This window comes from Homalodisca vitripennis, chromosome 1, assembly GCF_021130785.1.
Source record: "Homalodisca vitripennis isolate AUS2020 chromosome 1, UT_GWSS_2.1, whole genome shotgun sequence".
In the NCBI taxonomy this organism is placed as follows: domain Eukaryota; kingdom Metazoa; phylum Arthropoda; class Insecta; order Hemiptera; family Cicadellidae; genus Homalodisca; species Homalodisca vitripennis.
In genome coordinates this window covers 73,399,066-73,426,972 of record NC_060207.1, presented here as the reverse complement: position 1 = coordinate 73,426,972, position 27,907 = coordinate 73,399,066, and the positions used below count along the sequence as shown (strand labels likewise).

At 33.6% G+C, this 27,907-nt stretch overlaps 1 protein-coding gene across 3 annotated transcripts; it reads left to right on the top strand.

Annotated features, from left to right (window-relative positions):
* Positions 1 to 555: 555 nt before the first annotated feature.
* LOC124364581 (calcyphosin-like protein) lies at positions 556 to 27,859 on the top strand. 3 transcript variants are annotated; one of them, XM_046820146.1, is made up of 5 exons: positions 556 to 706; positions 21,147 to 21,293; positions 22,352 to 22,529; positions 26,136 to 26,339; positions 27,599 to 27,859. In XM_046820146.1, exons 2-5 carry the CDS (start codon positions 21,148 to 21,150, stop codon positions 27,698 to 27,700), a joined length of 630 nt encoding a protein of 209 aa, XP_046676102.1. In that variant the 5' UTR covers positions 556 to 706; position 21,147; the 3' UTR covers positions 27,701 to 27,859. The 3 variants fall into 3 exon arrangements, with proteins under 3 accessions (XP_046676102.1, XP_046676112.1, XP_046676122.1); XM_046820156.1 differs by lacking the exon at positions 556 to 706 and adding an exon at positions 5,389 to 5,490; XM_046820166.1 differs by lacking the exon at positions 556 to 706 and having other exon boundaries at positions 20,972 to 21,293.
* The last annotated feature ends 48 nt before the right edge of the window (positions 27,860 to 27,907 follow it).

The window sequence follows — 27,907 nt, the reverse complement described above, 5'->3', positions numbered from 1 at the left end:
CGCTTAGTTAAACAGTACAAGTGTAATTTCTCAGTTATTTATTATTCGATCACAGCATATGTGAAAAATAAATAAACAGTTTATTTTTACATGAGCTAAATTCTATATTTCTAGACTAGTTCTTTCCCCTTAAAATTGGAGTTTATTTTATAATTTGGCTTGACAATTTTTAAAAAGATCCCATTTTTTATTTAGACAAAATACTGTAGCTGTAAGTTTGGTTTACGTAAAGACGAATGTTCATGCTAAATACAATATCATAACAGTTTTTATCAGTTTGTGAGTTACGAAATTTGTACAGAAAACAGCTAGTTTGAAAACCATTTCCAAAAGCATTTTGGAACGTCTGTTTATAGATACATTACTTTATGTTTTAATCAAAGAAACAATATTCTGAAATTCTGGAACGTAATTTTGAATAATGTTCTAGATACAAAACATAGTTCTTAGTACAAGCATTGTTATTCCATGGGAAATGGAATACAAACCACGTCATTATCTGTTGTGGTGTACGCTGTGGGATATTTATCAAGGACCTTGAAGGTTGAACAACCTAACAAGTTTGCTGTGCGACTATACATACACTTGGACACCCTGCAATACCTACTAGTAGGTACCAGTAGGCCTAGTACTAGTAGTATAGACTACTGCCGCATACCGTTCTTAGTCTACTCGTAGCCGTGGTGCACAATGAGTGTGCTGTGTGGTAAGTGAATGTTATTAGTCTTTTATTTTTTAACTAACGCGAGAGTGTGAATAGTTGTAAATGTTACATTTATTAATTTGTCTTATATAAAGATAGTTATAATTTTTCATTTGGGTTTTCTTTTGATTATTGGGATTTAATGACGCTTTTGTTCGTGAAATAATCTCTCCTTGTTCTTTGGGTTAGAAATGTCAAAGATTTAAGATAAAATAGTGTTTTAATGTTCAGGTCAAAAGTGCAGTTACTTTAGATATAGCCTTATATTTCACTCACGACACACATGTTTTAATGAAGTACCTTTTATACGAGAATCAATGTATAAAAATAAAACGTATCGTTCAGTAACAATACAGTAATGACCAATTTACTTTGCTCTTAGTAATTGTTGATACTTAGCTGATTTTGCCTCTTTCCCAATCAGGAAAATATACATGCATACACATCTCTGAGAAGCTTACATTTTGTCAAAAGGCATCTAAATTGTTTTTCATACCAGTTTTTAAAAGTATAGTAGAAGTTTGACTACATTGTTTCTTATATCTGCACTGCTAGCAGTCACCCGCTGCTTTACACTCAATTTAATAGGCGTTGTACGTGTATGACTTTGGCTGGTTCAAGTGAATTATATTTCCAACCCCAATTTTGAGTTTACTTTGTTGCCACGATCAAGAAGAATTCGTCAAAAAGGTTATATTTATGGCATTTGTCAGTTAATTCGTTCTTAGTATATTTTGTTACACACTTGATTTTTCCTTGTTTTCTGATCAAGAAAATATGTATCAAAGACTAGAGAAACCTACTTCTGTTAAAAGTGAACTAAAATTGGTTTTATGTCATTTCTTTAGATTTATAGTAAAAGTTAAATCGTAACTTAGTTAGATAGTAAATAGTTAAGATAGTAAGACAAAGAGGCCTTTTACATTCAATACTTAATATTTGTTAAAATGTATAGTTAAAAATAAATTAACAATGCCACTATGCCTTTTTTTCTTTATAAACTGAAAAATATTTTTAGTATCTTAGAATATTTAAAGCTGTAATAGGTACATTAGTTAATGCAGTCCAGCACACTTTAATCAAGCATAGTTCTTGGCGACTGCTTTAAAGGGAGTCTTCGGAGTCAAATTCTGACCATCTTATATTTAGGACATTTTCTAAGGTAGACGACTACTTACATAATAACTGAAATCTAAAACTTCGTGTAAACTCACTCTTTCTAAAACTCAATATAAATGTAATCAAACTGAAAACAATAAAAATGTTTACTCAGAAAAGTGGATTATATTTGACATGTTCAATTAATATTTCAAAACTTTATCGATCTAGACGGCATTTTCGCTACTTTAAAGGCGTAGTCCAGAGGAGGAACTTTCGATATATATATATATATATATATATATATATATATATATATATATATATATATATATATATATATATATATATATATACATATATATACATATTCATCCCTAGGACTGTAAGAATGTCCATTTAAAATTTCAGTACAATCGGTTAAACAGTTTACGCGTGAATGCAAAACAAACAAACAAAGGCACTTTCACATTTATAATATTATTATGATAATAAGATCCATATCATAGAACTATTATAGTGTAATGCCGGTCTTAACACTCCCATTTATCATCTGATCATTAGGTTTCATTTTTTAGAAGTTTTTTAGAATATTTTCATATTGTTTTTTGCTCTTTAAATGAAGGCCGCATTTGTAAAAGCCATGCATGCGTTTTCCTACTTCACAATACATACTGTAAGTACCTATAAAAGAGTACAAATTGTTTATAACATTTCAGAAAATCATTGGTAGGCTGTATAGTTGGTTGGGAGGATGTTTTCCACAACCTATCGAGGCAGTAAGTAGACTACAAGATAGAGAATAGTGGACCACAAAAGCAATTAAAAACCAGAAATAAAAAGTTAATAGTTAATCTGGAATAAGAGAATTTAATTAGGTTCTTCACAAATGTGGACTCAATTTAAAAAGGCAAGCTTGTTCCTTTCATCAAGAGTTTGGACATTTCAACTCACACAATGTTTACACTGCTGCGTATGCGAGAGTCCCAACTTTAAAAATTGAAACAAAATTTGGTAACAGACTAATACTTAAATAATAAAATAATTAGGCTATTTGAAATGCAGCAGTGTTATGTAAAGGATGTCGCAATTTTCACTGTGGAATCACAAAAGCGTGTACAAATCCAGGAACCCCTGAAAGTCCTTTGTCTCTTTTATGCCTTCAGACAACAGTCGGGCGAGTTTCTGTTCGTTTAATTTTCATTGGTGTGTAGAGCCGCGCCTGAGAGCCACCCAGTAATTCCTCACCCCCACCCCCACCCACGTAAACAAGGGAGACTCGCTCGACACATCAAACATGTCTGTCTCACCAGTTCATGGATTTACCGTTATTTATTAAAATAAATATAATTAAAATAAAAAGAATTTGATTTGTATCTTATAAAAAAGAAAGCATGACGTTCCAAATTTTACTGTCCGTAATGTTACAATGCTTGTAGTGTATATTTTATGTGGAGTTTTCATATTTCATTACTCTTGATCGTGCGATAGGATACAAGTCAGGATTCCTACAAGCAGTCTTTAGCTATCCTTCATCTTCCATTTTTGACAAAGGACAAAATTAAACTGTATTTAAAGTCACGCCAAGTATCTACACAAACGTGTCCAAAAGTTTGGTTATATTAGATCTTGTTAATTACACACACAAATTATTTCCATCCCAACCAAATGACACCTCGGGTTTATTTCGTGTAGCTGCGGCAACTACCCACTTAAACAAACATAAATAAACAATAAATGTCTGCTTTGTTTGTAAATTAATGTAAAATAAAATAAAAAATATTAGGCCTACAATAACTACAACTTGTGCTTTTCTGTCTTCTATACCACTTGTTTTGGTATTCAACTACGCAATTTTGAATTGCATTACAATTACTCAAATAGTTAAAAGAGCCTAATTAAAAATTATACAACTAAAAACCTTGTAGCACATTAAATACAAACAATAATAAATTAAATGTAATGGGTCGATCTTAAAAGGTACTTCTGTTTTGACAATACCATCAGTTTGTACTCAAAATGAAGTTAATCAATATACACAGTACAGTAATGAAAACTTATAGTTAACTGGTATCAGAAGTGAGCTCTTTCTTTAGCTCAAATTAATAATCATCTAAGCCTTACAAGAAAGAAATGGGGTAGTATTATTTGCCAATATCTTAACCCCTCTTAAGTAAACAGTACTTGAGAAACAACATTAGGTTCCATGACCTGCATTTTTATCGGAGAACGTCAATAGTTCCACGCCAGTCTCGACGGCTGCCAAGAAAATGGACAATATGTCATGTGCTTCTTCATCACACTGCACCTAGCAGATAATGTTCATTGGGACAGCTGTCGTAATGTGACTTTCATTAGTGTAACCATATAATAATTACTAGTTTTACATTTTAAATTAGTATGTATGCTGTTCGTTGGAAAATTGAATAGCTTAACCGTGAAACACTGCACACGGCCTGTGTGGATTTATTTATAATATATTGTTGTACCTGATTGATATATTTTTGACTAGCCCTTCATAATACTCCAACCATAAATCCTGTCTTATCGCTTCAGTTTTGTTATCACTCGTCCCTCATCCATTTCTTTGTTTACCTCCTTCTCTGTTTAAACTACTACTCATCATCTGATTACTCCTCGTTTATTTGCACCTTTCCTTCTCGCTGTTCTCTGTACAAGTACTCTCCTATGGCTGTAGTGTATTACTCTTGTATAACAGTGGTACAATCGTTTACCGGCCGGAAACACTTTTCATTTAAACAATTTTGGCCACAGAACATAGATAACATTATTTTTGAAGACAGGAAAAATAGACGCAATTGTTATTATTTCGTGTATTTGAAGTAAAAATTTAGTACGTATTGTATAATTAGGACCAAAGATATGTATATGAGATATGATTGAAGTAATACATTTTATATTTGTAAAAATTATCGTTGTCATAAATGCGTAAAACACATGTAAGTACTTGACGCTAATTCATGTACAGCATGTACAATATGTACCGTACATTTTTATGTTCGGTCCAGTAGACAAGTATTTATCCAATTCCCTTTTATCTTGTTATCCCACCCAATACAAATTTTCTTTTAATCGTTGATTTTATAGAATTTTATAAAACAATATACATAATTCACGAATATTGATTATTCATCATCTACTAAAATTTGTAATATTTCAGTAGAATTTGTAATACTAGCAGGTTTCTCACGAGTTTTTCAGTAATATTAAAAATGTATAGTTGGTAAACTGTGTCCAACGTCACTTCAGTCGTACCTCAGATGTCTCATGACATCAAAATCAGTATGAATGCAGAATAAAATGTGAAGTTATAATATACGAAAGATTTTCAAAATTAAATTAGGATTGCTACAGAAAATCATTGAAGTAATTTTTTATTTACATTTGAAAATATAAGAATATAATAAATATTTTACCGACTTTACTGTAATTATTTAATGTCGGATTTTATGGCTAGAGTGAGACAGAGAATTGATCGGGCGGATGCTTGGTGATATGGAACAATCTATGAAAGTGTCTCGACCCCAGGATGGTTGTAGCGATGGTGAGGGGGAATGGTGGGAGGGGGGAGGGCGTCGCGACGGTGCGGCGCTGTAGCAGTGCAGTGCGGCTCCGGCGTCACGCCTAACATCCACTGTCACCGTCCCGTGCTCCCGTCCAGCTGTCAGGTAGGCTACATGTAGTATACTGTGTGACTAATCGCTGTAGTAGCAGCTGACAGAGACGAGTGTCGTAGTAGCGTTGTAATCATTTTAAACAGCGTTGATAATGTCCGCCCTTGTACTAACGATGAAAGATACCGCCCACGACAGCCGTTTCCTATAAGATAAAAAGTTCAATCTTAACCTTGTAGATTGTGTACATTCTAACTTGTACGCGTGGTTCAATAATCAAAATCTGTGAGTTTAAAATGTTGTGGTTTCGTATAGTTTTATGAACAAAATATGTTAACAGATGTTACAAAATTATATTACAATAGCAGAATAATTAGTGTCATGCGTTTGGATGTAAGAGGTAAATCTGGCCAATGGCTCAACCACATGGGGGAAATAACATTAATAACGAAAACAATACATACATGTAGATAATTATTATCTAATTCCCTTCAACATTTTTATCCACATTAAAGTTGTTAGTAGATTGTAGCACTCTAGAGAAATAGGTATATTAGTTTTAATCATTAAAATATATTTCATATTTTTTATATTTGGGGGGAGTAGCTTAATTAATTAGTTTTAAAAATATTCTTTTGCACACAAGTTGCAGTTCTAGGATATTGTAAGTATAGTGCTATTTCGAATGATCTCAATGTTTTCCAATGTAACGCTATAAATCACTATAATACATTATTGCTGTTTCATAGATGTCTTATTATAGTAGAAGGATTCAGAAATGTTTGCTTTAAAAATTCAATTCACATCACAGTAAAATCTTGTATCAAATCCCTTTTGTGTATTTGTTGTAAATTTCCTAAGTAAGGTTATTCCCAATAAATGGGGAGACGCTCTAGTCCCCCTGTTGAGTTTCCTAAATAACAGTTGCATAAAACGTCTTTATTATGTAGGTGCCCTTGTTTGCCATATCTTTAGCACTATTAACAGTTAGAAGATAATTCAGAAGTACGATTCTGAATAAAGTACGATTCCATAAACATAAAAACACTAAATTTATAAATATGTATGGTAAGTATACAAGTGATTGTAATTACATTTGCGATAAAACGTTTCACTATTCAATTAGTGTTTTGGATACATATTTTCCAAGTATCAATCTAAACTCAATTTAAAAACAACTCCTTACTGAGCTGCTTTAATTGCTAAACGTGGATTGACTAACTCTAAAACCAAATTCTGGGTACGATCATTATTACTGAAACGACACCAAGAGTCTGATATGATAAACAACTTTAAAATTATGTATTTTAATCGCTAGAACCACTGACAACGTGTTGATATAAATGATCTGGATTACATTTATTATAATGCACCCGTTTTGTTTTAAAGAATCATAGAGATAGAAATTGTATTTATATATTTAGGTTATGACGTCTTTATCTATTGAAATGCAGACGAACTAATGTATCGAAGAACACTGTGGAGGAAAGATCTGTCCGAGCAGAATTGCTGAAAGGTAATCAATAGTTAACGGGGTCCTTGGCCGCTAATCTAATCCTTCTAAACTCTTTGTCTGACCTGATTAAAGTGACGACATAATACGATCAAGCTTTCTAAATTAACGATCCTTGCTGGTCCCTCGTTAGCAGACGCTCAGATCTCTCGCTTGTGCATTTCATTTTACAGCGCATTAATTCACACCTCGATTATGATAATGAGACTTTCATTCTCTATCTTTTAACGCCATGGGTAGGTACCGACTTCAATAATTTCATTTCCAGGAGCTATAAACAATGTTGTACGATTTGCTTTCTTTCTGTTTTTCACCAGTGGATTTTTAAAATATCCTCTTATAATGTTTTGTGTGAGATGAAATATATTGATTAAGTGATAGTGCTCATTGTGGTTGCCTGTCTATCTAAAGGCGAATTAACAATTATAATAGAAGTGTCACTTGAAAAAGCGACTGTTGGTGCCGACTGTACTACGTTCTCTCATATCGAGTGGACAAGGAGCACGAGTAAGGCATCGCACCAAACAAACGCATTTGGCTATTGAGCCAAAAACTTGCTTTTATTTCTTACTCTGTTGTTGACGGTAACGCTAAACGCTGCATCTTCTTTTTGTTTATTTGCGTTTGTAACGCTCAGTTCAGTTATGCATTATGATAAGTGTTAAAAACAACACCGCTTTGTATTATAAAGAAAAAAATATACGTGTTTAAATAGTATAATATTCGTAGATTTTGTGAACAAAAACAGTAGAAGTAAATCGGCTCAAATTGTAGGTCAGTACCAAGCAGACAATTTTACAAAAAGTGTATACAATCTCAACGTGGGATTTTACATCAGAACGAGGCTGCTGTTCAAGCAAATTTCAAAATATGATACAGTTAAGACTGGCAAGCTTATTTTGACAGGGAGGTAGTATAAATTTAAATTGAAAAGGCCATTGAGGTGTTATGTCTCGAAAACTAGAAAATATTTAATCCACTCAGCCTATCTCCAAATAACGTTGCGCGCCAAACAAAAGATGTAGTTAGTTTCCAGTTGAAAATGCCTGCAGGAAATTCGAATGGTAATCGAATGCTTTGGATTGGTTAATGTGTCCGATTCGGCTGAAGTCTTTCTTTTTAAGAGGGCTTTAGTGACTTAGAAATCATCGAAGAATTTGGCTGCTGTTTGGCAGAAACTGTTTAGAAGTTGTGAAACAATATTACGACCTTCAACTTGATTTTTTTAAACCTAAGGGAATATACAGATAGAGGCCAAATCATTTGTTGCTCAAAAACAGGTTTAGTTTTTTGTTTGCAGTTTAAAACACTGAAGATGGGAAACCCATAAAATTCCAGTGTATTATTCACCAATAAGCTTTCCGAGATAAAAAGTGAGGTTGTTGATAAAACAATGAAATAAATTACGTCTCATACTCTATGAGCCCACTAGCATATTTAATAATTTTCTTTCAGAAATCTAGATGTGCCTTGTCATTGTATGTACGTTGCATAACCCAAGCAAAGTGCTGCAAAAGCACAGCCAAGACTGTAGAAGAGATTAGTGTAGAATATGATCGCTTGCCTTTGGAAGTTTGCCTTTTGCAATAATTCTTACCACACATCTATTCTTTTTGGACTTGAAACTTCAAAGCGAACAATATATATAATAATGGCTCTTGTTTTAAGATAATTTGAGATTCCTCAAATCAACTAAGCTCTGTTTAGTTACAAAGCGCTCAAGCTACATCAGGTATTTAAACTTGAGTCCCAGTTATACTTGCTGATAAGAGTATTTTAGCATCGATAGGGAAATGGTAATATAACGTCAGATGTAACAGTGTTGGCCACACCTACGAGCACTGTCACGTCGAGTCACTCCGACTCCCTCTAGGGACCTCCTTCCCCACTATTCCTAGTCAAGGTCTGATTATCCATTAGGCTGATTACGTAACAGACTAGGGTGGCAGCGTAACAGGGGCACACCGTAGATGGCTGAAAAAAGAAATAAAAAATTAAGTTTTGTTATTTTAGATGAAGGTATTTTTCGTATAATGCAGTTTATTATTTCTCATTACAGGATTTCCTATTTTTTTTAATGTCACGTAGTATTGTACTTTTAATTATTGATTACCATAACAACTTGAATAATTGTTTAGGACGCAGTATACTCAGTGGGAAGAAAGGAGAGACCATAGGAATTGTGTCCTCCGCGTGCTTACTGTTGCGCCATTGATAAATAAACAGTCAAGGATGTTTGGTTTATTAATCCCTTCTGTATTAAAAGTAGGACACGATCTTAATTGGCCAAACAAGTTTTGTATCTAATAATGTGTGTGAGTAACAAGAAGAAACATAAGTGGTTCAGAATATTGGGTAAGGGCTCGAGAGCGTGTTAATTTGGAAGTATAGTCAATGTTCATAAACTTGATGAATTTTTTAGCATCAGGGAAGAAAGGAGAGTGCGTGAATTATAGTGTAAGTTATATTTAACTAATAACTAGCTGTTATTGTTGTGGCTTTGCACACATTTTTTTAAATCGAGGTTCTCAGACTACTTGGATAAAACACTTATGAGGTAATATGATGATGTCGTATGATATTTTTAAATTAAGTAACCATACATCAGGTAAGTATTATTTCAGTGTTCATAGTTAAGACGATCAGAAGTTTTAAGGGGTTAAAACCTTATACTATTATATCAGGTTTGGCGCGAATAGGAGCATTTCTAGTTCGAATAAATACTTGAATAAATCGAATAAAATGTATAGGGTAACTTTGTCTTTGTTATATGCAGTTCGCCACAGATCTATCACTGTGAACTTACCTTTATAAAATTAAAATGTTAGCAAATGTTTCAGTTTCTTAGGCAAACTTAAACTGAGATACCATAGAAGACTTTAAAATGTCGTTAGCTGTTTAATGTCAGCTACAATTTTATTGTGAAGCATATTGCATTATTTTTCCAAAGTCTAAAATGTTCCGAGAAGATTTTTCGACTCTTCTCTCCTATAAACTTTTCTTGGACTTCAACGAATCCTAAAACGAATTAGCCAAATTGGTTTAGCCTTGTCGACATTAACGCTTACAACACATTTAGTGATTCCTTTTTATTTATACGAGTATACACACATATTTTGTTAATATTTTTATCAACTATTAGCGCTCTCAGGAGCGAAACCGTGGTGGCGCCATCTTCTAACGTGAGCAGGCCTACGGATGATGCATACTCAATATTGAAAACATCGGAACTCACTCATTTACACTCATCAGAAACATTACAGATTTTAACAACTTCTTGGACTAGGAATTAGATCAATAGGAAATAATTCAATGACTCTAAATGGATCAGGAGATTTAAATATGTACCAGTCACGTTTAAAAAACGAAATTGCGTGCAAAGTTTAATTATCTTAAGATTAATTATCTTAAAGTCATTGAAAATCAATATACTTGAAATAAAATCTAGCCCCCCACCGAGTGAGATGCTGAGCGTTACCGAAATGCAAACATTTCAAATTGTAGTACAAATGCAATAACCGTGGTACGTTCCAACTCTTCTGGATATGAATCTAAGCTATTAAAAACAATGTCAAATAAATATTTAGTTTTACTTGTTTTCTTGTGAAATTTTTAAAACGTTAAAAACACTATATTAAAAAAACTAGATATAAATTGACAGGAGTGTAAGCATCTGTTCCCTCTAGTTTCTCTCCCTCTAGTAAGTGTCATGGAGGGAGGAGGCCAAATTGAGTCTTCTCGCCCCAATCCCTCAATCAGGCCCTGTCCCTAGAGGATCTCACGGTAATCTTAAATCCTCAGAGGATATTTGCTATGATTTCCTCCATTACACGTAACAACTAATTCAAATCACCTTTCCTCTGCCTCCTTGCTTTAGATCAACCTGTCTACAGTCAGGAGTATATGCAGGGACACTCATTTAAACCAGTTAATCAGAGATAATTTCCCAAATATTTATTGTTTGTTTCCAAACTCTATGTTTAGTTAAAATTTACCGATGGCTATCTCAGTTCTTCGTGAGAGGCGAAAAGAAAAATAATCACATTCAGAGATCGAAATCTGTGTGGTTGGAATATAGGTCTATGTAATACTTACAATATGCCCTGGGTTAAGACTTAAGTAAGGAATTAATTTATCTTAACCATACCTCAGCTATGGTTAAGATAAGTTAAGTATCCAATCATAATGCTAACCCACTTTTTTTAAATCGATAATTAGGAATAATATCTTGTTGACGTGTATTACTGCTGCGAGGAAACAATACAAAGATTTTGAGAAGAAATTCTTGAAATAAAGGTTACGTCTAACATACAGTACGAATCTGAATAGTTAGTTATTTTAAGATTTTACTCAAAACAGTATAGCATGTAGTCAAACGTCGCCTTCGAGTATTTTGTGCGACGACACGCAGGATGGTGCGGGCGTGTCTACTCTAGTTGTGGAGAACGGTACATCGCTCGCCCGCAGTAGCCAGGTGTCCACAGCAGTCAGCACCTGCAACTAACTGTTAATGTGCGGGAAACTAACTTTTACAATGACCTTTTTGTGTGAGTTACATTGAATTAATAATGTACACAGTTTGGTGATACTGTATGTTTATACTGTTGATACTTTGTTTAAATTTCGTAAATTACTGTTGCTATCATTTTGTGTTCTAAAACGAAAACTTAAAAGTTTGTGTTTTGGTGAATTGTTTATGAGAATGATTTTAAACGTACTCAAACACTCAAGGTTTTTAAGACTTGTTTAAAGTATTTCAAGCAGAACAGGCCTTTTGCAGCATTGAAGAATTTTTAATACATTCACTTGATACATGGCGTGTTACACTTATTTAATTGAATATTATCTCTATATTTAATCAGTAAAAAATGTATAATTGGAATTTTTACATACGTTTATACGGAGAAATTGAAATGCGCTTGGAATTATATTTTCCCTATAAGTATTGTGTCATACTCAGTGAATTATTTATTTATTTGGTAAAGAGCGACCAAGTAGAGCTTATTATTGTAAAATAGTTTTTAAATAGGTCCATTGTTTATTGCTACAGTACTTTTTTCACTAGTGTATACTTACTTGTAATATATGCAACATAGATATGTCTACTTATGATTGAAAATTCTCACTTGTCTCCACCATATTATATCATAATTTACCTACTCTCTACTAGAAAACTAGAGGGATTTCAACTTTCGGATTCCTTCCTACTGGCCTAAAATAGTTCAAGAGAAACTGAAGCAATTTGTGTCGTTCATTCATATATTATGGAATTTTGCTGAGAAATTTGAGTTAATTGTACTTAAAAAACTTTCATTCTCCCACTTTAGGGTGCCAAAACACCGTTCTTTAAACTTACGGTCCAATCATTCTAAAAAGGGATCAGAAAGTTGGATTATCTTCCAGTGACCAACACTTTTATCTTATAAGTATTTATCGTATAATATTTCAAAAGTTTATGCATATAATGTTCCTGTTATCGAAAAGATGTTTGCGTGCAATACAGCGGGTAACTGCTAGTTTATATAAGTACGAAAAAGTGTGAAGGTTGAATTTTGAGTTTAGCTCCAGTTTACTTTCTTTTAATTGCAGCGTCTGGTATCTGACGCCTTCTCAGACTTTACTCAGGAGTCAAGTCTGAGTCAAGTCCAGGGAGTCAAGTCTGAGTCAAGGCTGATTCCCAATTCCAGGGAATCTGGAGTCATGTTCGTCTGAAGAGATCCAAAGAAAGGCGATGATGTAGAAGCTCAAAACGAAATGTTTACATCGTTTCGACATCAGGGACACCTACAAATAGGTGAAGTGGTAGTCCCATTGTCTCATCAGTTACACAATTGAGTGTACTACGAATTAGTTTATTCTGGATACTAGCATGTGTAATTTAATACTATTACAAAATTCAATTTAATTAAAAAAGCTTTGGATGTTGTACGGAAGGTTTTCAAAACTGGTTTTCTTTGACAATGTGGGACTATATATTTACAGTAACTGAGTAACTGAAGGGATAAAGGCGGAAGGACCGTGCACTAACGTTACTCAACGAAAAATTTGATCCGTCTATATAGTCGAAAATATATCTATAATCATTGTGATATGTGGAGAAAGCAGGGGCACACCGATGGGGGGGGGGCGAACGGGACCTGTCCCCCCCAAGAGCATTGTATTTCAAAATAATCGATCCTCTAATAGTCTATTGGCGGCTAAAAATAACATTTACGTTGGAGCTTTGAAATAAAACATAATACAATATATAATCCAAGTTTTATAACTATTTTACGACGCTGTACATATAAAAATTCAATTAACTCTAAAATAGTTTGAATATCGCCGTCACGGAGCAATTACGAAAGTGAGGTTAGTTCTTACTATTTCTTGTGGCTTCTACGGTGCACCCCGGTACTTTCAGTAACCGATTTCAACGGTACAGATACATACTTAAAATACTACAATGTTACTGCTAAATGAGTCCGAGTTCTTTGTTCCAGGAACGGCGCGGCGGTGGCTGGGCAGTGTAAAGTATCTGTATCGTAAAAGTACCTGTAACGGTAACCTGTACCGGGCACTTTCGGTTTACAGTAACTTGTACTCTCGGGACAGGCGAGTACCCCCTCGCAATGTACCTGTTATAAGAGAGAATAGAATAGAGAATAATGATTTATTCCTTCACATAATGTAAGTACATTGCACAGCCTAACAATAATATCACGTTCAATCTCTTGTTCATACTCACTTAATCTCATACACACTCAGAAAAAACATTGGTTTGCATTTGACTACGTTATTTTCATTGTAAAATCAGATTCTTAAACCAAACTAATTCCACATGCAAAACAAACAAAAATTACTTAGCTAACGACTATTAAAAAGCAACATAACTTTTTTCAACAAGAGCCACGATGTGATCAGTTGTCACAGTAGTGAGTTTGCCGAGCTCTGAGCAGTTCTGTACTGTGTTAGTTTGTTGTCATTCGTCTTCACTAAGAGACAACACCGTTCTGGACAGTCTGGTGATTTGCGCGTTAAAACGAGCAGTTGCGGGTTGCTTTAAACTAACAAAAATTTACTCAAATTAATCCGTGATAAAAGTTAAACGTTTCAAAAAATGATTTACAAAATTGACAAACGCTCAATTAATTTTGTGACTAGGAGCTACATGACTGACCAATGCAGAATTTTGTGGACAACCCGGTCAAGAATAAAAGTTAAGATGTTAATTTAATAACTTAATGTTTATCTTTATATATATATATATTTTTTTTTCTTTCTTGTGTTCGTGTGTATGTGACTGAACTCCTCCTAAACGACTGGACCGATTTTGATGAAATTTTTGTTTGTGTTTAATGGAATTCGAGAATGGTTTTTAGATTCACAATTTGGTGCACTGGAAAATGTTTTATTGATTAATTTTTAATTTCTAAGTAGTTGTTGATTTTAGAATATTTTACCTTCGATCCGGCAGACTGCGCTGCAACACGTAATACAAAATGAACTGATACTTAACAGCTGTTATACTTTCAGCTGAAGTTCATAAAGAGGCAGAAACATTTGTTTACATTAAAATTTAAGAAAATTATTATTGTAAAGTGCTTGATTAGTATTGTAATGCAGATTGCATAGACGAAGTTATTACCTAATTTTAAATTTAGATTGCACAAACTATCTAATACAATGAAAATACTATTGAACGCTGTTATAAAAACCACCTCATTGTACAAAGCCGTGAAAGTTTGTACATAAGGTAATCGAATTTGGTTAGATCGAAGGTAAATGAAAAGAGCCGAAAGAAGACGCTTTATGAACGAAATTGGTTTTCATTGAAACATTTTCTTGATCGGAGCACAAGGCAAACTCCACAATAATACTGGAAATATCTTAGACAGAAAATTAATTTTAACAAACCGAATTCGATTCTTTATAACCGAATTAGTTTATCGATATTCATCTACATAAAGTAATTGTACTGAATAACTTATCAACACCTAGCAAAAACCACGAAATACAGATGCAGGAAATATAGTTCATACCTTCATAATGCGCCCAAGAGGCTCACGAAGGAATAATCTCATGAGTGTTTAAAAATGTGACAGTAAAAGAATACGTGAATATAGTGTACTGTTTTTCAACAGGAAATTGCGTGCGATGCCGCGGGAAACTGCTAGTAGAATTCTAAATTCTAAAACTTCATACCCAATTACAGTACATTTGTATCTATCTTCTAGTCTTAATAGGACCACGAGTTTCCGAGCTATGAATTTTCAAAGCTGCAGTATGAAAAGTGCCAAAACCGGTATTTTGTCGTTGGTATCGATATAAAAACTGGACGTTATTGTTAGTAAACAGTTTTTTATGCCGAAACGCAGAAATAAACAAGCTAAACTTTAATATGACTCCTATTATTGTAGCTCTATTAGTAAGTTTGTGGTAAACTATCAAATCACCGCTGTTCCAGACTCCGCCCCCCCCCCCAAGAAGATTTCTGAGTGCGCCACTGAGAAAAAGTCCTCTTTTATAAAATTAAATTTTAAAAAAAAATGCTTACCTTGGGTAGTGATGCAGTTTGAAATGGAAAATTTAATTTGCGGAATTTCTGGAGCAATTAAAAAAGTTCAAATATAACCTCCCCTCATGTGACCCCTCATTTTGAAGAGCATAAAAAAACTTAAAGGCTGGTGAAAATCAGAGACACTTTAATAGTTTTCTTTGGGTAAAGGTACTATCTGCGTGGAAACAGGTTTATTGGTAGTTTGTTCTCTGAATTAGTTAGGAATGCATTGGACGAAAGAGTCAATGAAGATTACAAAGTACACTGATAAGAAGTTTATTTGCAATAAGTGACCAGGCTTTCCCGGTTTGAACTACGGGCTTCTTGGTTTAGCAAAAAAACACCCTTTTTTGGTTCAATCTCATCAGAACAGGTCATACTTTTAAAGTAGTTATTATCCAGTGAAACATTGTTATCATTATTATATGGTTACTTTCGTGAAGTGTTGTTAGTATTTTAATTTGTGTGTGTTTTAGTGTCATTGCAATTATTGATTTTTGAATCGCTTTATCATTTTTACTTTTAAATAATGTTATCTAATTATTACAACCTACAAACAATAATGTTCCGTAATTCACCCTTATAAAATTTAACTTGTACATTAGTTAAATAAAGACAATCCAAGCCATTGTCTACAGTATTGTGAGAAATAGAAACACTAAATTCTGCTCATCCATTGTTTGTTCGAAACGTTGTGTTCAGTAATGAATGCCGTTTCTTTGTCAATGGGACTGTAAACAAAGACTGAATGTTTACCGTGAATTCTATACTATAACCCAGAAAAAGTAAATGTGTGGGCCGAGATTTGTGGAAATCACATTTTAGGACTATTTTCTATTAACGGAAACTGTTTTTGCAAATGTTACAACAATCCATTTCCCCCGCAATAACTACTGTTATTAGAGGAAATGAACATGAACTTGATGAAGATATCGTTCACTTCCAGCAGGATAGTGCCTCAGCACGTTTTCACTTTGCGGTTCGACCTTACTACTCAACTCAACTACGTGGTCAATTGGCAGGCGTGATCTAATAGAATGGGCAGGGCTTTACTTTACATCCATGGACTTGTTTTGGGATCACATTAAATCCTTAATTCATAAAACACCAATGAAGAACTATATTAAAGATTTAAGAAAAAGGATTGTTGAGGCCTGCAAACAAATACCACTTCAAACTTTTCAAAACGTGAGAGAGGAGCTCACCCTACGCTTATCTCATTGCCAAACAAATTAGTAGGACGACTTCAGTTTAAACATTTGATTTTACTTGGTAATGTAGTTAGTTATTAAAAATATCGTTCTAGTTACACAAGCTATTATTTTGAATGGGAAAGAGTTAGCAATCTCTGGTTTTCACCATTTTTTAAGTTTCTTTATGCTCTTCAAAATTAAGGGCACAAGTGCCCTTGAGAGGGGTTTACATTTGAAATTTTAAGTTGCTCCCAAAATCCGGCATTTTTAAACACAAAGAAATGTTCTAAACCATCAAATGAAATTTCCATTTCGCATTACATCACTATCTAAAGGATATCTCCTTACATACACTTTAGAAAAAATACAGGATATTTATTCCGTATGTTTGACACATGTATGACCATTCGCTTTTATACAAATATAAAATGCGTTAAGTAACCGTTTTAATTGTCAATATGGCGAATTGTATTTAATCTGTTTAAAATATAAAACGTACGTTAAAAAGTACAGATCATAAGCACACGAGTCCAATTCTATGGGTGGCCTTATTTTATTATACATATCAACCGTTACTATTGTATATTAACTACATTTCTGTTACACATTTTAATACATCCTTCCTAGGCGATACGCTATTCCTACGAGAAACTGAAGAACATAAATTCATTATATCGTATAACAACGTTCTGCCTATAAACCTAAAACCTTGAAACGACGCAATTTCAGGGAAAAACGGCACGCATTTCATCGCATTAGCGGCGATACTCAGTGGGGTACTTTATGAAGATCATGAATTACTGAGGAAGGAAGTGTTCAGGGTTGCGTGAGGGTAGCCGTAGTAAACTACAGAGTCGCCGAGCTCTTTACTTGTTGCAGTTCCGGTGTGGTAACACTGTTTCCGACAATATCCCGCCATAACCCGAGCACCGAACACGCCACAGCTGACTGAGTGGCTGACATCTTCATTGATCGTAAGACTCAATGTGCCTTGCTGCCCACCAGACGCTATACTGTTCAAATAAACGTGTCTTTGTTTAAAGCTCGTTTCAGGTGAAGGATGGTTTGAAAGGATAGCACTATTTTGGACATTTACTCTAGTCGTATGTTACAAATATAAAAATCTTCACACATTATCAAACGTGTTTGTGTATGCTTAACCTAACGTTCTAACATTTGTAATACCTGAATAAGAGAACAGATTCCAATCCTCGAAACGCAGTGTACTATTTTTGTTACATACTCGTATATCGATGGAAAATGTCAGGAATCTTTTTATTCTTTCAAATATATCTTTATTATTAAAATCAGATAATATTGGATTAAAGAACTATTAAGTTTAGAAGTTGGTTTTTCGAATACTGGAATTGTGATTTAAAACTACATTTACTTTGTTGTAAACTGAACACAATACAGAACACAAACTTACGCTGATAGAAAGGTGCCTGCCAAGGACGAGGCTGTTAAAAGCGTCCGGCATTCTTATTGCCGCTCTGTTATAGACGGCGTTCCACAGCAGTACTTGTATTCCACCAGTGCCTCTGTATTCTTGTTAATTATTTGCTGGAAGCTTTTTCGGAATTTGAACCCGGGATCAATCCACCGCATGGTTCACTAGGTCTAATGGTTGTATATACTGGGGTTCTACTTTGTGTTTAAAAAGTATTGTATTTAATAGTATTTTACGAGAGTTTGAAAATCACTTATTTATTACTTCGGGGGTTTTATTAATGTTTCTCATTTTAAAATTAACATCTGACTTTATAAAACGAAGTGATAGCGAAAAAAGAATTAAAAAGTTAAAAGAAAATAAGGAAGAGAACAGAACATATCTGAAAGTGAATAAATATACTGGAAGAGAAGAGTTTTAGTTGTTGAAGTTGTAACTACAGCGTTTGCGATCTCATATCGGCTGTGCAAAACAAATTCAAACCAAGCAATTTTCTCATACATTGCATTAAACAGCAAATCCGTAATAATATGTGTTACAATAATTTCTTCCAACTAAATTCATTTGCAATACTAAATGAAGTATGTAACATCACTTAAAAATAAAAATATTACAGTTCATAAAAGATATAACCAGGTAATGAACACAACAACGAATGCGCATACTGCGTTTTTCGGTTTACACAACTTTTTCACATATTCTGTCTCGCTGTGGAGATCAATGTTGAACTAAAACTAGCAAGACCAGCAATGCACATCCGTAGGCGAGAGCTTTGTCGTGATTCGTTGAAACTCAGGAAATGAGTGGTCAATGTGGCTTCACACACACATTTCTCCTTTTACGATAAAGATTCAATTGTAATAAACATTATGATAAAACTTGTCGATAAAACTTATAAAATTCTGTCGTTCTGAAGCAGTGCAAAAATCCTTGAGGGTACTCTAGGGAAGTTATAGCATGACCGGTGGGATGCGCGTGAGGAGTGGAGGAGTTGAGCGCGTGGGGGCACAATCTAAAGTAGGGGAGTGAATACGGTGCTACTAACCCTACTGAGAGTTTTCGGCTCCCGGCTCATAGTGGTGGCGGGAGCCGAATATTGTAGTGTTTGCCAACATTTCTAGACCCTTATGTTCTTACCACGGTGGTCTTTTATGATGAGCAATTTAATATAGCAGACCTTGAGAATATTTGAACATTTCTAGACTCTTTTGAAGTTACGGCGACGGACTTTTATGATGGAGAATTCAATACAGGAAATCTTGGAAATATTGGGACCGGATGTACGTGATCTTAACAATGACTATGTTCTGCCGAAATTGTGTTCATAGCTCACCCTTCTTAATGAGTTCGCAGTAGAGATACCTGGTGGTAAGAAAGGGTTCTCATAAATTGGGAAAGGGTAGGAATTTATATTATTCTTGATCTCCAACGACGACAACAGTTCAGAATTGTAATTGTTACGCTTTGTTAGCCATTAAAATTCAATTTATCATATACTAACCGTGTAAGCTTCAGGATTTACAATAGTAGATACAATTATACACTACAAAATTTTCAACTGACATAGCCTAGCTGCTAAATTAAAAATTAATATAAAACTGGTTAAACTAATTTGTCAATATACACAGTAGAATAAGAAGAAACTCAGTTTTATCTACCAACTTGTATCAAGTTAATTTAATGATGTATACTTAAAATAACAATAACGCCAACGATCCACACGCAATAGTTAACATAACAAAACCCCGTTGTCGATGAAAATTATTTATTGTTCTTCGAACTACACCCAAATCAAAATTGTCCAGATTACTTTTAGTATGTTTGCGTTTTCTTACTTTGTTGGGCGTACTAAAAGAATTGCCAATTGGACTTATTTTTTTTCCTCCTTCAAAATTCGTCTCAGCGTACTTTCAGAAATTCCAGTTGCCTCTACGACACGCTGTTGAACTTTCTTCAAATTTATAAGTGTGTTGGTTTCTGCTTCCCGTTTCATAAAATGGGAAGCACTTCTCTTGTTTGGCCGTGTATAACCTTTCTACCTTTAATTTTACTTTTTACATTATGATCCATCACAAACTCTTTACTTAAAACGTAATGAGCACAACGCAATTAATTCACAAATTGTATTACAACTCGTGAATTGGCACAAGCGAATGTTTTTTGGGCGGCACGTATAGAAGACTGGAGACCGAAGTTCACAAGGCTAAATACGGCAACAAACTGAGCCGCACCACCCCCCACCACTTTAGTTCCGTCTTTGCCTACGGCGCATCTCGAAGTCACCGGTCATGCTATAAATTCTCTACTATACGTGCAATGAAATGTCCCGCAGCTTCTTGTACTATGTGAAAAAACAAACTAATGATAATATGTGTAGAGTGTTAAAAATGTCCATAGTAGTAGTGTTCGAATTTGATAGAAAATTAACGTGCCTTTCATTAACTACTCGTACTTTAAAGATTTTTATGGAAAGAACTTAGTAAATCATTGCTTTGCCTCGTCGCAATGTATATACAATCACAAAATGTACAGTGAAAAATATTATAATAGAGTTGGTATGAAAGTGTAGTATTGTCACGTATTGTGTGTCTTACAATGAATGAAAAACTAATTGGTTATTGAAACTGTAACGGGCACAACTTGTATTAGGAGGCAGAGCCTTGAGGCAAGAGTCACGTCATAATTTAGTAGGAATAGTCTGCCCCAGTTACATTACTCTTCAAAAATTCGTGTCTTTGTGTATTGTTGGATATTTTGTCCTCTTTGCTTTAAACCTTGAAAGACCCATATGGTGCTTTCCTCCAAAAATGTATAAACTATTACCATGCACAGTGTTGTTCCTATGTTTGTAAACAGTAAGAAACGTATAGCTTTTAATTATTTAAAACTAGTTTAAACAGATACTTAGAAAAAGGGCAAAACTTGTAATATAAAATGTGGTTTGTTTTGGAATATTTTGTGAAAATAAATATGGTGAGTGATTGTTATTTGTTGAGATTACATTAACTGTCCCAGGATGAACCGGCAAAGTCAAAACAATCGACAGGAGTCAGAGATGATGAACAATGCGCGACGGGCGGCGTCCCAAACCACAGACCCAGTGGAGAAGCTGAGGCTACTATGTCTTGCCCGAGGGACTACTGGCATCATGGCCATCGGGAGGTGAGTAGCCCACAGCCCTTCCACCTTCCCCACTATGTATGTATACAGTATGGTGACTTCATCCTGCGCAAGGATTAACCTATGACGGGATAATCCTAAGACCCCTGGATTAATAATATGTTAACACTTAAATCTGTGTACCCAAATAGATATCCAATGTCCATTTTATACAGACCTCACTGCTAAAGGATATAGGTAGTCTAGTCACTGCTCTGCCAACCTCAACTGGTAAAGCCTGAATCCTTACTTTCCTTACTCCCAAGGTGACAAAGGCCGAGACCGAGAGTACCACAAAGTCCCCTAAAGTCCTATCTCAAAATTCAAAACCATTAAATAACTTTTAAAAGAACTTTGTTTTTTAACGTTAAATTACAAATCACCCAAGGGCCAAAATCCATGCCAAACAGTTCTCATGACAGTGTCTAAACACTCATGGAAAGAGTGAAGTGTTGGTCAATGTAATAAAAACTTATAATTCAGTAAAACTTTATCAATAAGGAAATTAGTGCACTACAACATTAAGACGTCGGTTCAATTATTAATGCATCTTGAATCGGACTTTAATAAGTATCAAGTTTGTAAGTATCAAGTTTGCCTCAATCTTTCTGTTTAATTGTGATTTGGTTGGAAAGAAGGAAGATATTATTATTGTAATATTCGTAACTTTAGAATGCACAGGTTCCTTAGTTTATAAAATCTCAAACTTTCTTTGAAATTTGAATTACAGTAATTCTTAGCTTAGGCTTATCTAGCTGTGAGTTTGTATTGTTTGATTTCATAAAATACGTGACTAAAGCAGAAGACTAACAGTATATAACATAATACATTCTATCATAAAACATAATATGTTTGATGTATGTTTTAAAAAATTGCTGCACTCATCGTCTGTAATATACGTGAAAAGTAAAATTTTATGAATTAAGTGTTATATCCAGAGTATTTAATGAAATAACGTGGCAATCCAGGATATTTAACCGAATAGTGGGGTATGTCAAGGATATTCAATCAAATAATATGGCATGTCAAGGATATTCAATCAAGTAATATGGTATGTCCAGGATATTCAGACGGATGGACGATGACGGGAACAAATCTCTGAACCTGGAGGAGTTCACTGAGGGAATGAACGACACAGGGATGGATATGTCTCCAGAGCAGATAGAAACTCTGTTCAAAAAGTTCGATCTGGATAACAGTGGCAGTATAAACATGGATGAATTTCTATTAGCGTTAAGGGTGAGTGGCAGATTTAGCAATATTAGATTCTACGAGTTGACTAATTAATAAAAGACTTTATACGTGGAGACAATGACTGCGTGTACTGGTATACTCTAGATTAGTTGCCTTTTGTAACGGCCTTTCTACTGTACGTGTTTATGACAGTATTTGCCGCTTTAGCTCTATTATAAATAGCCATTAAAGTTAATGGGCTTGTCCACCTAACCTGTCAGTGACCAAACAGCAGCCACTAATGGCCGCGTCTTTAATGTGCACACAATGCTCTAGAATCTAGATTGTGTCCTGAACTGGTATCAACTTGTATACTTATCAAATAATTATGTACTGGTAGCAACAAAGTGACCTGAAAGTGGTAGTCTACCAAGAAGTATAGAAAACGTCCCATATTTTAATGCAATGATTCTAAGTATTGTCTGTTATAAATGTTGTAGGTAAAAAACTATGGTACTTTGAGTTTCTGTTAATTGAAGTATCAACATTAGGCTATACACATTTGTCAGTAGAAGAATTTCTCTGGAAGCTGCAATTTCACTGGTATGTCGTCACTGGCCTTTATATAATCGTATTGTCTGATCAAATAGATATGGGTTCATCTCTGACCGCCATCACTGGCCGAACTCAAGGAGGTTTCTCTCCGACGTCGCTGGTCGGTGTCATGTTTTTATTATTTTTGTAGCTGCAGAAATCTATCAAGCTGTATGTTATGAAATTTAAAGGATCTCCGCAAGGATGTAGATTCTTTTATAATTGGATTGAAATTATTTTTATGTAAATAAACGCTCTGACACTAATCCTTTAAGTGGCTTTCCATTGTAATGTCCTTCTAAAGTACTTCTAGTTCAACCCCTTTATAAACAACAATACGATTACACATCTATGATACAAAAGGTATTATAGTTTAGTCACTTTGACGTAGCAGTCAATCAGGGTAATGGACGAGGTGGATCTTGTTGCACATTTTGCTTGGAAATAAAGATAAAAAAGGATATTAGAAAGCTGAAATTTGAATACTGGGTCTTATGAACTAGAGAACATATTCAGATTATTCCAATTTGTTAGCCACCCTGATCTCCTAGCCATAAGTATGTTCCCAGTATCAAATATTGTTTTTTTCAATCTGAAAAGAATGAAACTAAATCACACGGAATGCTACGTATTTGTATTCCTAACTAGACCATTTTCATTTTTGGGTTTCGATTATAAGTTTTTAAATTAAAGTGGATATGAGAATAATACTGAACAAACTAAAATTCATACACGAAACTTTTATAATTCTTTGTGGTGGAATATGGAAAGACAGTTTTACGTTGCTATTTATTACTTCAAATTTATTTTACTGTTTGATGATATAACAAGTTATATTGCAATTTTTAACTGCTGTACCAACATCGATTATGTTATGTATATTGGCTGCTAGTATTCTGCTATAAATTGCAAACATTCGATGAATTTTTATGAATATAGAGTGAACGTTTTGTAGATTTCAATTCGATAATAAAAATGCCCGACATATAATTACTATTATCTGTGTTATCAAAGAAATTAAAAAGTGTTGCATGTTGATAGTTCAGGCTGGAATAGTGGATGTGACAGGACAAACGTGATCAGGGACCAGGTGCTCCCATCTGATAATAGAGACACAGCCATATGCCGGCTATGATAATAGTGGTGATCAATAATAAACATCATCCACACGCAGACTTTATACACTGTACACTGTACTGGCTCATTTACATGGTTGATGAGGATGGTCTATAGTTTATTTTGCCTTGTTTCTCGACAAAGAAATTGTATGTACATACACATGTCTGAGAAGCCTACGTCTGTCAAGAGACAAACCAAGATGGCTTTTTTATAACAGTATTTAAATGAGATTGTAACTATGTCTTTTATACCTGCATTACGAGTACAGTACTAACCAAGCACTGCATACTTAATATTTGTTGAAATGTACAGTTAAAAGTATGTTTTTACGAAAACTTAATTTTATTATCCGGATATTTTCTTACTCTGTGATCAACAGTGGTTGCAGAAGATGTTGAAATAAAGGGTGTTGTCTTTATCAAGCTAACTCTATGCTTTGACACTTTAATTATAAATAATGGTTATATTCATTAAACATACGGTTGTACTGACATAAAACAACGTGTACACAAAATAGTTGACTACATCTAACAGGATTTTTCAAAAACTTTCTACAATTTGAGAGACCAATATGGGATATTTCGCTACTTTAGAGACCAGTGGGACGTAGCCAGAAGGGATTTTTGAAATAAAAATAGGCCGGGGACCCTAAAAATGTCCGTGTAAATTGTCAATATAACCGGCTGAATTGTTTACGCGAAACAAACAAAGTCACATTCGCATTTATATTATTAGGATTGAACCGTTTACGTAACTAGGCCTATAAAGGAAATAATTCCTAAAAGTCAAATAATATAAGTTATATTAATAATCTTGTCTATCAAAAGTTTTTGGAACATTTTCTATTCTGTGAAGATATCAGGATTTTTTCAGACAGTTGAAATTGTTCGATTATATAAAAATGTTAACACTACGTTTAAATATATGACCATAGCGATGTGATAAATACAATCTAATAAATAAATCTACCTAAGGTAGAGAATCAAAGATTACAGATCGCGAAACGTAGTTTTACCAATTTCTTGTCACTGCAAAATTTTGAAAAATTGGAATAACCTTTACAATCTTTTCGCCGTTACCTAATACAAGTATCACTGAATAATACACGTATAAAGACTTGTTATGTAGTAGACATACGAAAGGAAGAGCTACGATACAGAAACAGAACAAACTACCGAGTTGATATTTAATATCCTGTATTTGTTACATAGTAAATATTATTCACTGAGCAGCAAATATTATCATTTGAAACTAGACCATAAAAATTGAGTAAGTTGTGTTAGATATTTAGCAATACAAGTTTCAATGTAATTAGAGTACATATTATTATTTTATTGATTTTAAATCATTCATTCTCATATTTCATATTTTATATATTGTTTTTTTTTTTTTTTTTTTTTTTTTTTTTTTTTTTTTACTTACGATTGAAATTAAAACATGATAGTTATTATCTGTTTGCAACACGGCATGTTTTGGTCATGTAGCCTATCTGTTAGTATTGACTCAACCAAGAGGTGCATATCTGACTTGAAATTTATTATTTTTAACAGTTAATTGTAAAAATATTCTAAATTTGTTTTTTACGTGGAAGTATGGTAGTTAAGTGCCTTTAATTCAATTGATTACATACTTACTTTTTTAATTATTGAAATTAATTAATTTGTTTAAAGCTACAGAAAATTTGAATATTCATTTACGTACAGTTTGTTTGGGATGAGTTTAATTTTAATTTTTTTCATAAATTATAATATTATCAGACACTAAAATTACGACAACTAACTTAAATTTTAAGTTAATTACTAAGCTTAATGTTTACGTAATTATAGGCCTATTTATTAGAAAATAAAAAACAAACAAAAATAGATATTTAAAAATGTAATACAACACACACCTTTTTAAGACATTTAATAGTTGATAAGGTATGATCTATATATTAATTAATAGTGCATTTAATTTCAGCCGCCCATGAGTAACGCCAGATTGAAAGCTGTTAACGATGCATTTAAAAAACTAGACAAGACTGGAGACGGAGTAATTACAATTGAGGACCTGAAGAACGTTTACTCTGTTAAAGCACACCCCAAGTATCAAAGTGGTGAGGAGACGGAAGAACAAATATTAAAGAAGTTTCTCTTAAATTTCGAGAAGGATGGCGATGGAAAGGTAATATTGGCTACCGATAACAATGTCATAATTCAAATCAAATTTATAGGGAATAAACTAAATTTTGAAATGGTGTCCTTTACCAATGCTAAAAACAGATAACTGTTACTCAAATGTTAATAGTTTTAAAAAATTAAATAAATATTTCGTAATCCGTTTCATGAATTTAAGTATCCAGTTCATTAAATAAAACCATGGAATATTTTGTTATAAACTGATCTGGGAAAAAATATAAATCAAATGTGAATATTTTTATACTCGGCAATACCATGCTGATAGTAACTGATAAGTTATTAATCTGATATTGATTAAAATAGATTAAGGGATTGATTTTTTAAAGAAACGACTTAAACATTCTGAAATCCGTGAAGATCAGATCCGCCAATTATTTCAATTTCCACACCTCTCCATAAAATGTGATGATTTAAGTACACTAATCTTCTATTTAAAACCACAAACCAATCGAAAATAATTTTGAATTGAATAAATTATTAGGCCTACAATTAAAACTGGCATTGTGATAACAAGAACAAGAGTCTACAAGGTAAGAGTAAGCCACAATACGTGTCCCGTAACATAATACTAGTAGTGCTAAAACCGGCACTGGTGACATGCATCATCATCAACCACATTTTGCTTATATAGAAATGAAGCTTCATGCAACATCAAGTCTATAAACTAGTTAGTCCTCGATATATGAGGACAGACGTCAGGAAAGACATTTTTCAAATCCCTAAAGGGATAGGCTTTGCAAACGGTTAGCCAATAAAATATACGAAGTTCCATCTTTATCTAAAGGTGTGATGGGATCTTGATTGTTGGTAGTACAGTACATCTATTTTACACTCTTTGTGGAGCAAACAAATTTAATAGTATATATTAAATTACAAAATTGAAAATAAATATTTACCGGACGGAGATTATGGTTGTCGTATAATATGATGAAGTCATTCAAGGAATTGTCATTATATAAACAAGTACAGTACGTACATTTTACAATAAGCCGGACAGAAATATACGATACTTATTGAAAAAATAATGCGAAAAATTATTTATGTTATAATTTACCTACGACATATGCTCGATGTTCAGAAAACACGTAATTATTCATAAATGGCGTCAAACACGTCGAATGTTATTAAAGTAGCGTTGAGATTTGTCTTTTTTTCATGAAAACACAACTATTTAATCGTTTTACAACTATACTTCTTTGGGAAATCAACTAAAAATTAAATACATTTGCAATTCAATTGTTCTAGGTGACAGAAGAAGAGTTCCTAAACTATTATGCTGGAATAAGCGCCTCAATTGACCACGATGCCTATTTTGACCTCATGATTCGTCAAGCTTACAAGCTTTAAAAACTGAGTTTTATTGGAAGATTTTGCTTCAGTTATTGTAACCCGCCATGTTATACCTTTAGAACATTTATTCACTATCATTATTAAAAATCTTCTGTACAGTGTTCAAAATGTGTATTTTGTTCTTAATTTATTAAAAAAAGACTGCAATTGTGTGGATTTCTGTTCTATTCGTTTAACCTGCAATAGTTTCAAAATAAATATAGT